Source organism: Trametes versicolor (genome assembly GCF_000271585.1).
Source record: "Trametes versicolor FP-101664 SS1 unplaced genomic scaffold TRAVEscaffold_9, whole genome shotgun sequence".
NCBI classification, from domain to species: Eukaryota; Fungi; Basidiomycota; class Agaricomycetes; order Polyporales; family Polyporaceae; genus Trametes; species Trametes versicolor.
In genome coordinates this window covers 952,057-963,882 of record NW_007360329.1, presented here as the reverse complement: position 1 = coordinate 963,882, position 11,826 = coordinate 952,057, and the positions used below count along the sequence as shown (strand labels likewise).

General features: G+C 59.0%; 2 protein-coding genes across 2 annotated transcripts; one reads left to right on the top strand and one right to left on the bottom strand.

The window, feature by feature from the left end:
* Positions 1–3,603: 3,603 nt before the first annotated feature.
* On the top strand, positions 3,604–5,071 carry TRAVEDRAFT_22197 (uncharacterized protein; the record flags this gene model as incomplete). The annotated part of the gene is made up of 4 exons (XM_008042684.1): positions 3,604–3,688; positions 3,754–4,115; positions 4,170–4,337; positions 4,391–5,071. 4 exons carry the CDS (start codon positions 3,604–3,606, stop codon positions 5,069–5,071), a joined length of 1,296 nt encoding a protein of 431 aa, XP_008040875.1.
* Positions 5,072–8,270: 3,199 nt separating this feature from the next.
* On the bottom strand, positions 8,271–9,186 carry TRAVEDRAFT_22196 (glutathione S-transferase C-terminal-like protein; the record flags this gene model as incomplete). The annotated part of the gene is made up of 4 exons (XM_008042683.1): positions 8,271–8,567; positions 8,621–8,778; positions 8,900–9,074; positions 9,133–9,186. 4 exons carry the CDS (start codon positions 9,184–9,186, stop codon positions 8,271–8,273), a joined length of 684 nt encoding a protein of 227 aa, XP_008040874.1.
* Positions 9,187–11,826: the final 2,640 nt, after the last annotated feature.

The following is an 11,826-nucleotide window of genomic DNA, read 5'->3' as shown; positions in this document are numbered from 1 at the left end:
ATCGAGCGGTCCCCACACGTACCGCACAGGTGAGTGAGAACATAACGGGCACTGATGTCGTACACCGCTCCCCCGCTCGTACTTCCTCGCCGAGTATCACCGCGTGGCCGCCCGCCGTGCCTCGTAATCGCCACAACGCGTTGCGCGCGTGTCTCCCGGCTATGGCGAATATTCACCGCCTTTGGGCTGTCTTGGCCCGACGCGCTGGGCAACCCGGTGCAACTCTAACGGCTCACTCGCGTACGCAGCCGCCGCCGCTCCTCGTTGCTCGCTAGTGCCTTACACCACTGTGGTCTCAGCGATAACTGCCACGTTCCCGGCCCTCCTCCGAACATGTTGCGATTATCGATATCGCGTGCTCGCGCGAGCCCGCTGCAAATCGTGCGCCGGTCCTCATCAACGCTGTGTTCGCTCAATAGACAGTATGTGTTCCCGTCTTTGAGTTGGCAGGAAAGAGTACTCAGCAGACGGTCGCACGCGAGTTCAATAGGCATCCTCGGGGCTCCCACTAGCTATCGTCATCACGTCAGTCTCCTTCCCGCGCCCGCGCCCGCTCTCCAGCGTTCCGACGCCGGACGAACCTCCCATCCCCGCATCTGATTCCCACACTCCGCGCATGCATTCAGCCTTCTGCCTTCGGACTCGGCCGCTCGGTAGCCTCGCCTACAGCCGCCAGCCGCTTGGCCACTATTCCGGGACCAACTTCCCTCCAGGGCACCAGGGCAGAAGCTCGACGGCCGCGTCCCGGTCCCGGACTCCGTACGTTGGTGCGACCACATCTGCTGCCATCGCCCGTCGCACACGTACATCGCGTTCCTCGCGAGGGCCGCTGGGTGCGCGCCAGCCTACACGTGCTGGCTTATCGTGGGGCTCGTCTCTCCCCCGGTCGTTGGGCGGCACCAGGCCACAACTGCATGTTCTGGTGCTGGCGGACAGAACGAGGGGAGAGGGGAAGTCCTACCACCTTTGGCTCACGAACGGCCGCCCCTTGTCGCGCGGGGACACGTAACACGGTCAATTATACCCTGACAGCGATGTCCTGGAGGACGCGTATTCCCAGGCACGTCGCGCAAGGCGCAGCATGAAGAGGAAGTCTGCACGACCAGTTCGCAGTCTGTCTTGGTGGCCGAAGCCGAGGCGGCTTCGCGTGTCGCGTCGGGAAGCATGGCGTTCTCGCAAGCTTTGGTCCGGGGGATATATGCGTATGCAATACCCCGCCGGGTTCCGCGTACGCGAATATGAGCGGTTTTCCTGTTTACTCGATGATGTTGGTCGTCTGCCCGTGCCGACCGCGCTCCGGGACCCGGGGCACGGCCGCTCGGAACGGAGGAACAGTCGCGATCGCCGGTGCCTTGCAATGCATCCCGCTCCGAGGGCGCGCTGCGCGAAGTCAGACGGCACACCCGCGTCGTCAGCGTCATGCGCGCGCCTCCCGCGATCGTGAGTGGGTGGGTCCGGGCTTCAGCCCCAGCTGTGGCCCTGCTCCGCCTCTATGAAGGCTCCCACCGAATGGCCGGGGAAGCTGCGCGAAGAGCGACGCGCCTCCTTCCAGCAGCTACGGGAAGGGCGAGGCTCGAGATCCACCCGGGACTGTATTGCGTGTGTGCCACTCTGACGCTCTCTGACGAGGGTCCCTGCGCGAGAACTCGCGCGTGTATGGCGAATCGGGCAGTGATCGTCGATGGCCGGGTTGATAGTGCATGGAGGCCTGCCTCGCTGCGGTGCGAGTGGCACTGGGTCTGTCCAATACCGAACTTGGACGCCGGGAACGTGCTCGTTGTGTCTGCGGAACCTAGGTTCCCGACGGGGAATGTCAGAGCGGGGAAGTCCGAAGGCGGGAGGCGTAGACACCGCAGACACACGAACGTTGCTTCACTTCTGCGAGACGCCGCTGTGGGTTCAGAGCTGCTCAGTGGGGATCCCCGCAGGGAATACAGTTCGGGCGATACAATTGCAGGCGCGAGTGAGTAAGCCGAGGATGAGTGGGGGGTGATGGCCGGATGTGGACGGGATATGAAGGAACGAGGAGGATCGTATCTGAGAATCGGCGGCGCGAGATGTGGATTCGGTCACGATAGCTGGTCATCCAGAGCTGCTATCGGGATGCGATGGATCACCGCGACGACCGTCTGAGCGCGGATGAGTCGTGCAGCTATAGCGGGCGGTGCTGAGACCCGCGCGGGTGCCGTCATTTGAGCGGCGTGTCTGTGGGGGAAAACGAATGAGCAGCGCATGGTTTCGAGGGGAGATGAATAACAGAGGGACCAATGTGAATGCGTACAGATGGAGCCTAGAAATGTCTCGACCGTACGAGGGTAGCGTGTGTGCGTGTCAGCGCAAATGGCGCGCTCGCTGTCCGCATTCGAAAGGCCGCAGAAGCAGCGTCTCGAGACGAAGCGAAGAGTCGAATTGCCGTGCCAGTCCGAGACACCGATCGCAGCGACCCTGATATTGCAGGCCAGAAGCCAGATCGCACGAAGGGGCTACGGGAGGTGAGCATCGTAACGGGCGCAGCGAGATCCCGCAGATGTCGATCATTCATGAACGCGAACCAGGTGATATTGTGGTGCGCGCACGCGCCGGTGCCAGGAGAAGACCATGGTCGGAGCGTGTCACCGCGGAGTGTCGTCAGACCAGGCGGCGTGGAAGCGAAGAATTGAGAACCGTGCACGACAAATGTACACATACGCTCCGTACGTCAACTCCGCTCGCATGGTTCCACGGACAGTCAGGCGGACGCGCGGCCTTATTCCTCGGCGTGTCACCTGAATAAGCCGGGCGAACATTACGCAAGTTCGTAGTCAGCGCTGTCGATTTTTGCGCCGACCAGGGCGGGAGCGCAGGTGAGTCGAACTCGGGACAGCCTGCGGCGGCGGCGGGACGACGCTCGGGCCAGGGACCGGCGACGGAGGTGGTTGCTCGCAACGGTCGCGGTCGGGCGTTCCGGCGAAAGGACCGAGCGTGGGAATACCGAGCCCTAACCCAAGCGCGCGTGGGAGGCGGCGATAAAAGCCTGCCCGGGCAGATTCACACTCCGTCGGTCATCTTTTTTCATGTTTTGGTTCCGTTAAACTTGCTTCTCCTCGAACTCGGCCGTCCTCGCTGCTTTGTCCTGCCAGCTGTGAGTGCATTCCAGGCGTCTCGAACCAGGTATGCACCTCGCGCCCCCCTCGGATGTCGGGAAGGGCCCCAGCTTACCCGGCCCTTGCGTCCTTTGCAGCCAAAATTTTTATGGTTTTGCCGCCGATTCGCCGCCGAGATTCGAGTTCAAGCGCGGGTTGCTGCTGCGTTTGAGGTGTAGGGAGCGGACAAGCGTCCGTGGTGGAGAGAAAACGAAAAGCCTTGCAGGTGAGTGTCCGTTGGCGAGGAACACGAGTCCGCGGCGAGTGCCTTCGCGGCGTGCTCGAGCTGCGACGGGGGCAGAGGGCTTAGGGCAAATTTACGCGCCCAAGCACGCGGGCTGTGCCCATGATGGTGCTTCCTAATCCGGCCACCAGGCACTCGCCCCCTCGTATTTATTACCTGACTCATTGTTTCCGGCCTTGAGCTCAATGATCATCCTTCCCCCCCTTCAGTTCTGTCATCCACGAGCGGGTCTTCCTTATGATTACCCTTAGTCCCGGCTCGCTCTGCGACGTCTGCGCGGAGGAGTACGGCGCACACAACCTGCCCCATTCCATCCCTTGCGGTGAGCTCACTGTTCTTTCTCGACGTCGCGCACAAAAATTTACTCATCGTCCCGCCACTCGACAGGACATGTGCTCTGTCTCAACTGCTGCAACAACATCATCAAGAAAACCCCATCCCGTCTCACGCCTGCCTGTCCTTTCTGTCGCGTCCAGTTCTCTAGCGATGCCATCCGTCTGATCCGCATCGACTTCGGCAGCGGTTGGTCGACCCCCAAGAAGACGACCATCGAGGCCCACGACCACATCGATATCGGCGAGGACGATGTTCTATTGTTCAACCCTGGCACCGTCAAGACCAGAGCCGAGGCCCGTAGGCTCGAGTCCAAGGTCGCCAAGGTCGCCGCCAAGAAGTGTTCGGTGGAGGAGGTGACGACCCTACACAGGGAGCTGCAGGAATGGTTGAACTCGGACAAGCTCGACGAGCAGGTGCGTTAGTCAGTGGATATCACACGAGCCCCGCCACTCACATTGTCGCCACAGACGTCCTCTCTTCAGCTCAGCGCCGCTCTCCTGCGCGCCATCCTCGTCAACCACGTCGCCCACTCCGAGGCTACTCGCATGGCCAAGAATGTCGAGGCCAACCTCCGTGAGCGTCTTGAGGATGCCCAAAACGAAAAGGAGAAGCTCGAGGCTGAGCTGCGCAGTATCGTGAGTGGCACTCGGTTTCCTCGGATATCCGTCGCACTAACGCGGATATACAGAGATCTCAATACTCGCAGAAGGCGCAGGAGGCCCAAACCCTCCGTGCCGAGCTCAACCGCTCGAAGGTCAAGTCCGCCGCCCCGAGCTTGGGCGTTCCGGCGACGCCGCCCCCGAGTTCCGTACCCTCGGGCATGATCTCCCCTCCGCGACCCCCGTCTACTATGTCCGGATCTCGTTCTGGTGCCACTTCACCGACGTCACCCACCCGCACATCGTACACGCCGTCCTTCCAGTCGCCCCTCGCTCGGCCCGCATTGCCGATGCATTCTCGCACGACCTCGATGCACGTCTCTGCCCATCGGTCGATGACGCCTTCCGTTCGGTCTGGTACTCCCCTTGTCAGCGGTGCTGACATCGCGCGTCCGGCCACTATACCCCCCAAGCCCCGTCGGATGTCGATGTCGACGCCGACCCCCACCAAAATGATGCGGTCCAGCTCCAGCTCGGACGAAAAAGAAAAGGAGAGGCAACGCGCCGACGACAAGCAGCGCGAGAAGGATGAGCGGCGCGTGCAGCTCATCCAGCGCTGGATCCCCTCCACCGACGCGTTCTCGCGCAGCCCGCCGACAGGCCGCCCCGAGAAGTTCGAGTCCGCGCTCGCTTCCGCGACGAGCCGCTCTGTGCACCCCTCCATGGTGCCGTCGCGGTACAAGACGCCTCTCTCCACGCACTCGCCGTAATGGGCCCATGGACCTGGTTTGCTCTCCGTTATTTATCGATTCATCGGATCACTTATTTCCTCACTGTGCTCTCGTCGTTGGTTATAGTACACGATATACATAGTTGCTGCCTCCTGCTTCCCGCTCTCGCCTCTTTTTCCGCACCCTTTCCGGTTGTTGCCTTGTCATGGATTGACTTCGGATGCACACCTCTACCTTCCCTACGTATATACTCCTCCGTTTATTGCCTTGCATATATTGGGTCATCAGGTCTCGCACTCCGCGCTACCCCCGCATTCCTGGCGTCCGTTCCCTTTCTCGATACCTCTCCCCCCTTTCTCCTCTCTTCTCTTCCTCTTCCCTTCTCCTCGCTTCCTCTCTCCGTCCCCGTCTCCTGCTTCCCCTCTGTCTCGCTCTCGTCTCTTTTCTCTCTGATCTCGCGGAGCTCGACGCTAATCTCTCTCGTCCTCGGACGCTCTACTACAGCTGACCTACTCTCCCCGTGTAGCAAATGTTGTTTATCTTCTCTGACCCATGCTTTACGACCCGTTACGGATAGATACGCTCTTCACGATACCACAATACGATATTACGATTTAGATTAGTTCCTTGGAGTGCTCAGACGGTCGTCTTCGCCGTTCGGTATTCGGACCCGGCGACGCTGCCGGTTGTGTGTATGAGAGAGTACGGGTATGGTGCGAAGTGTGTATTCGACGTCCCGTGGTACGTTCGCACTCGGCTACAAAGATGCTATCGATCTCAACGGGAAGTACATACAGAGAAGCCCGCTCAGATCCGTGTCGCTTCGTCGCAGTTTCGTAAGGAAGTGGGCGCGGCCCGCTACGACGGGTGCAGAGCATATACGAACTTCGAGGCTCCGGTGTGCACTTCGAGCTGCAGAGACATACCCTGCGGCTCCGTAGCAAAAGCCCATCCCCCGTCACAGAAACACGGCACTGCGATCTCTGCGGAGAAGGTGATGCAAAAGGGCAGGCACTGCAGACCCGAAGCAAGGAAGGCGTGCGCCACAGCACAGAAGGCTCGCGCACTCCGCAGGCTCACGCGCACAGAACGGGACGCCGAACCCAGGCGTGGCCCTTCCGGTGACCTGCCTGGCTGCAGGTCCCATGCAGAACCGGGCGGCTCGGGCAGGTCGAGGGTGGTCGAACGCGAGGGGTGGCCGAGCACGCTGGACTGCGGTACGAACCGTCCGCGCGCGGTTCGCACGTATGTCGCAGCCGGAACTTGCGAGTGAGTGCGAAGACGCACCGTGCCGCAGGCCCGAGGGGTGTTTTACGAGGGTCGCGGTCGGCTCCACCCCACCGAGGGAGTCACGCACGCGCGCGCCGCTGGGCTGCAAGGGTCCGGATCTCGAGATTCTCGAGGGAAGGTGTGCCACGCATCTCGCGTGGGCGAAGCGTCCACCGCATCATGTGAAAGGCAGGAATAGAAAGCGAGATGGGCCTCCTGGATCGTGGGTGCCGCATCGGTGGACGTGATCTCGCCAGCGTGCGCCCAACGTGCAGGCGTGATCCTTCCCGATCGCAAGAGAGACGCGTTAGTTGAAGGGAAGGCGCGGTATGGAGCAGGATACCTCACCTGAGGCGACCTTCAAGGGGTTGGACGCGAGGCGACGGCATGAGCTCCTCAATGTCACTTGTGAAGGCTATGGCACTGGTAGGTCGTGGCGAAGGTAGAATCGCAACCACGCACGCCGCCGCTAGGCCATCTTGCGGTCACCGGCGACATGCAGTAGGTCTTCGACCCACCGGCGGGAGGCATCTTGAAAGTGCGGTCCAACCGCGGGAAGTCGATCCACAGCGGGTAGCGGGCACAGCAAAACGCATTTGTGTAGGCGGGGACCATAATTCGGCGTTCAGAAAATCTCGCTAACGCGGCGGGCGCCGCGAGGATACCTATTAAACTGCAATTTTAACCTCAAGTGAGGTAACATCCCGTCTCGTTGAGGCGTCCCAGCTGATGGTCGGCGTGGTTGCGCTGTCCGTGTGGACGCCGCCGTAACATTTACTCGCCGGCACTGTGATAAATGTCAGCGTCCCTGTCCGTGTATTCTGATAGCAAGCTGCTTTGAACTTACCGCTCGTTTCTCATTTCAAACTCCAGCCCATCACAAGCTGAAGAGTTGCTCAGTCAGCGAGCGGATGACGACTTACTACTGAAACGCCTACTACGCTTGCTAGCTTATCCAATTGAAGTAAAGATTGCTCAATGAGTAAGATTTCCGGACACGAGTCACTCGGTGAATGGCTCGACTGGAAGATTTCAGTGTAAAAGTTGTAGAGGTAGTCAGCGGTCTCGATGGGCTACGCATTCCAGTGAGCGTGGCAGGGTCGGCCGGATTTTGCAAGTCGGGTCCCAGCGAGTCCCGGTCGAAGAGCCCAGAAAAATAATTTCCAGACGACAGCGTCCAGCAAGTCTTCGTTAAGATCATCCTCAGCTCCAGTTGCAGGATAGACCTGCCAGCAGCTGATGCGAGAGTAACCAGGCTGCTGATGGTCGAAGTACGTACCGAACAAGTTCAAGATGGGGCTTGTCCCGGAGACGACAGTCCAACAAGCGCCGGATTACAGTGGATTCACGTGCACGCGACGCGTCGGCCGTCGACACGACGGACAAAGCGATAAATCGCATCCCGGGAAAATCCCGCGAAATCCAAACTGTCCCTGGAAAACGACGGGAAAGGATACCTGCTCTGGGCGCTTAGGTCACGTTCCAGGGAAAGGAAAGACTTCGCGGGATTTTCCTACCAAATTCCCGCCTTGCGAGATACCGCTTTGTCCGCCGTGCGAGAGAGTCGGCCACAGCTCCAACGCCGTTGTGGCGTTGTCCATCTTCACCTCAAACACGGACGTGTCGGAGTCGGCCAAATCGCGTCTCGAGAGGGGCCGGAACATGATGGCGGAGGAGGAAACGTGCATCGCGCTACTCCGAAAGAGCGATGTGGCGATGTCGGCGCTGATGACTGGATGCGAAACGTTGTACTAGTGGTGTTTCGGCCGACACAGCTGGTACACCATACTGTATGGACCCGTATATACCTACACATACAAGGCAGAAGCTAGGAAGGGAAGCGTTATCGAGTGCTCTGTCTGCTTTTTGGATATCTAAATTACAGGAATCGGTTTCTTCTTGCGTTGTCACTTCTCTTCGTCGTTCCTTAGCCACCCTTGCCGCTCCGAATGCAAGGCCCGCTCCATATCTACTTCTTTTCCTTGGGGGGAGGGACATACGTGAGCGCCTTGTCGATGGACTGCATCGGGCCGAAGATGTCCTTCAACTTGGGCTGGTTGACGACAGTCTCGCAGTGGCGCATGACGTTAGGGAACTTCGCGCGGAGGGACGCGTCGAGGTCCACCATGGCAGCGCGTTTGATGACGGAGGCCACGCTAATATCGGCGAGCGTGATGCGCTCGCCGACAAGGAAAGTACGCGTGGAGAGGTGCGCCTCGAGGGTTTTGAGAGCCCGGATTTGGCGCTCAATGAAAGTGTTGTGGATCTTAAAAGGAAGATTTCAGCATCGGGGGGTGCGGTGATGGTCGAAAGACGTACCGGCTTAACGTAAGTGCCAAAGGCGCCCTTTACAAGCTGGTAGATGAAGGTCGTGTTTGCGGCGATCTCGCTGTCGGCGAACGAGACCCACTGATCCACAAGAGCGGACTCCTTCAGGTCAGAGCCCAGCAGAGTGGAGTTGGGAGCAAGACCAGCAACTGCCAAGTAAGGTCAGTGCACGTTCTAATAGTACAAGACGGGAGCGGGTTGGATACGAGGCGTGTCATTGAAACGATATTTATGAAATGTATGACGGGATGCTGTATGCCGTCGACTCACTGTAACGCGCGATCGCGGTCGATTCGAAGAGTTTGAAGCCATCTGCGCCATCGAGCGCGGGAATCTTCCCATGTGGAAACTTGGCCCGAAACTCAGGCTTGTCGTTGTCCTGGTGATGGACGTAACCTTCAGGCAAGTCCACCTGAAGTCCGTTGAGCGCGGCAACGGCGCGAATCTATACTTCGACGGTTAGTCAAGCTCGTGTATCCGGGACGAGAAATGTAGAAACGCACGCGCTGGCCTGACCCCTGGGTGGGCAAGGTGTAGAGAGTGCCGATGGAGGCCATTTTTACGTCGAGGAAGAGATGGTGGTTGGAAGACAAGCCGTAGAACTCGAACTGTCAGTGGATGTATGCGGACGTTGAGCGCGCCGCAGCCTGCGATTGACTCGTAGCCGCCCTCCGAGTCATTGGCCTGGCATTGGGCGTGTGCTACAGACTCGAGGCGGTACAGCCTGGGTCCGCGGATCCTATGGCGTATACGCACCGTTAGTAGACACGGTCACGCGCAAGCTCCTCATTCGTAGTAGGCAATAATAGTAGCTGTCACTATCAACGAGCGATATCAACAAGATCTCTGCCCCCGTCGTCCGCGGGCCTAGTGCAGCTCCTTATTCGAGGCGAGAGCAACAGCCTGTATAACATGTCAAACACAACTTACCTCCGTGGCTCTCATAAAAGCCGAGCGAGTATCATGTTCAATACTGATAGCATCTCTAGCTTGCGCTGACGTATGCTTGGAGGGTTCACGAGCCACAACTAGAGGACCTGGGCGAGTGCCAGTCTGATTCTTGCAGGTATGGGGTAGATCAGAGGCTTGAGTGCGCAATAACAGAGCTTTGGGCGCTGATAGACTCTTCGTGATGAATCGTGAAGGAAGAGGGAAAGCGGGGCGTTCACGTGCACGCTCGTGCACGGCGCGTCGCGCGTCGGCGTCTATGGAGAGTTGTGGCGCCCGTCAGCCACAACCCCGCCGTTGTGGCGTCGACCGTCCTCTCTCCGCCGATGTGTGCGGCTCGATCAACGTCAGCCCAAGGACCAGTGGATGACTTGATGGTATGGGATGCGAGTAGCAGAGAAGGAAGCGTCCGCCGTCAAGCTCCGGGAGGAGGAATGTGGCGGCATCGGCAGAGGAGCGCTTCGCACCCGACGCACGGGCAGTCAGCCTCTCGTCTTCTACGAGATTGTTCGTGAGGCTGGTGAATTGTAAGATCGGCACGAGTGTAAGAAAGAATGGGCTAGACGCAAGGCGGGCGAGATCACGAAGGTGGCTCACCGGAAACTCGCGGCGGAGTGTGAACAGGTGTCCCAGCCCGAGGTATAAAATCCCGGACGCACCTCCCACGAACGCACACCCCTCTTATCCTCAATCACGTCGCATCTCCTTCTATCTCTAACCTCACTGTGTGCGGCTCATACCGCTGCATTGTCTCGATTACGGCCTGCAACCTGCTCGCTATCGCGCGTCTCCCCCCGACGCCCTCGCCACATCGGCTCCCAAGCCAATACCAACCTCGATGCCCCCTCGTCTTTCACATATGAAGGGATGGCATAACGGCGTAATCGTACCACAAACAAACTTCAAGCTAGCCGGTATGGGTCGTCGCCGCATTCGTCGATCGCGACGCCACATCCTTCGGGGGCCCGGTTCTCGACTGCTCTGCAGCGCACAAAGCCCTGTGGTGTGTACAAGTTAATACCTCTGTGAATGATGGAATGGGGAGGAAGATCTCCTAAAATTATCATTGCTGTACGTGTTCAGGCAATGCGTCGTCATGCTGATGTGTCGGGACCTCGGGTGCAGACCCTCAGACCTGGAAGAGGGCCATGAAGAGGGCCAACAAGTGGATAAGCGACATAGCGCACCTAGATCGACGGTATCCTCCTTGGTCGACGGGATCCTAAAACCCGGACTCAATCTGGTCCAAAGCGGACTGGCAAATATCCCGAGTGGCTGGCGATCCGTAAGGCCAAGGAAAGACCGTGGCCCATATGCGGTTCCCTAAGACGCCCGATGTGGATACCGGGAGCAAGGGAAATGTGCACACGTACACTATCGTGACACCCGCTTCAATACGAGACTAGAAAATCAAGGCCGAGGTCTTAGGACAACATAAATTGCCGGCCGTTCAACTCCAGAAATACCACAACAGGTCATGGACGCGGTCGTACGGCCGGGGACCTGTTGATAATCATCCGAGAATTCCTTGAGAATCGAAACATATATCAGCAGCAGACAAGACATGCACGAGAAAACTCGATCTCACACGCATGGGTCACCTACCAACGATGGTTGCGGCTGGCGACGATATACCTGCCAGGAGCGTATCCACTCGTTCGCCTTGTAGTTGTAAAAGGTTGTCAAGGCCGCGACATCGACACATCGTGAAAACGGTGTAAATCGCGATCGCAGCGAATGACCGACCCGACACGGGCCCAAACTCGACCCGACTGCCTATAGTATCTGTCAACGCAAGCTCGCTCTTCAAGCTTCAAAGCTTCACCGGTCACCATCAACTTGGCGAGCCGAGTCCTTCGGTACCGTCGGGCCTCCGAGTGTGCCGTTGGAATCTTCGCTCTAACTGGGACCGGGTGACTGGCGGGATGGTGTCAACAAATTCCACAAGCCACATCACCAAAAGCACGATCATCAACTCGTCACAAACCACCCGGCGTCCATACCGTTGCGCTAACGGCATCACAGAAGTAGAAGATGGTGCGCCGCTTTGAGAATCGACTGACGGCCGGTCACTACGGAGCGAATAGCAGTCGGCGGGGCGGGAGGGCAGAGGGTGCTCGCCCAACCGAGCCGGCGCGGTGCAAACGCCGATGAACGCCGGTACACCCGATGTCGATGTCGAAAGAGCCGAAGAGTGCCAGTGCCTGGGACGCCACCAGAGAAGGCGGCGGGCACGCTCGGGAACGCCA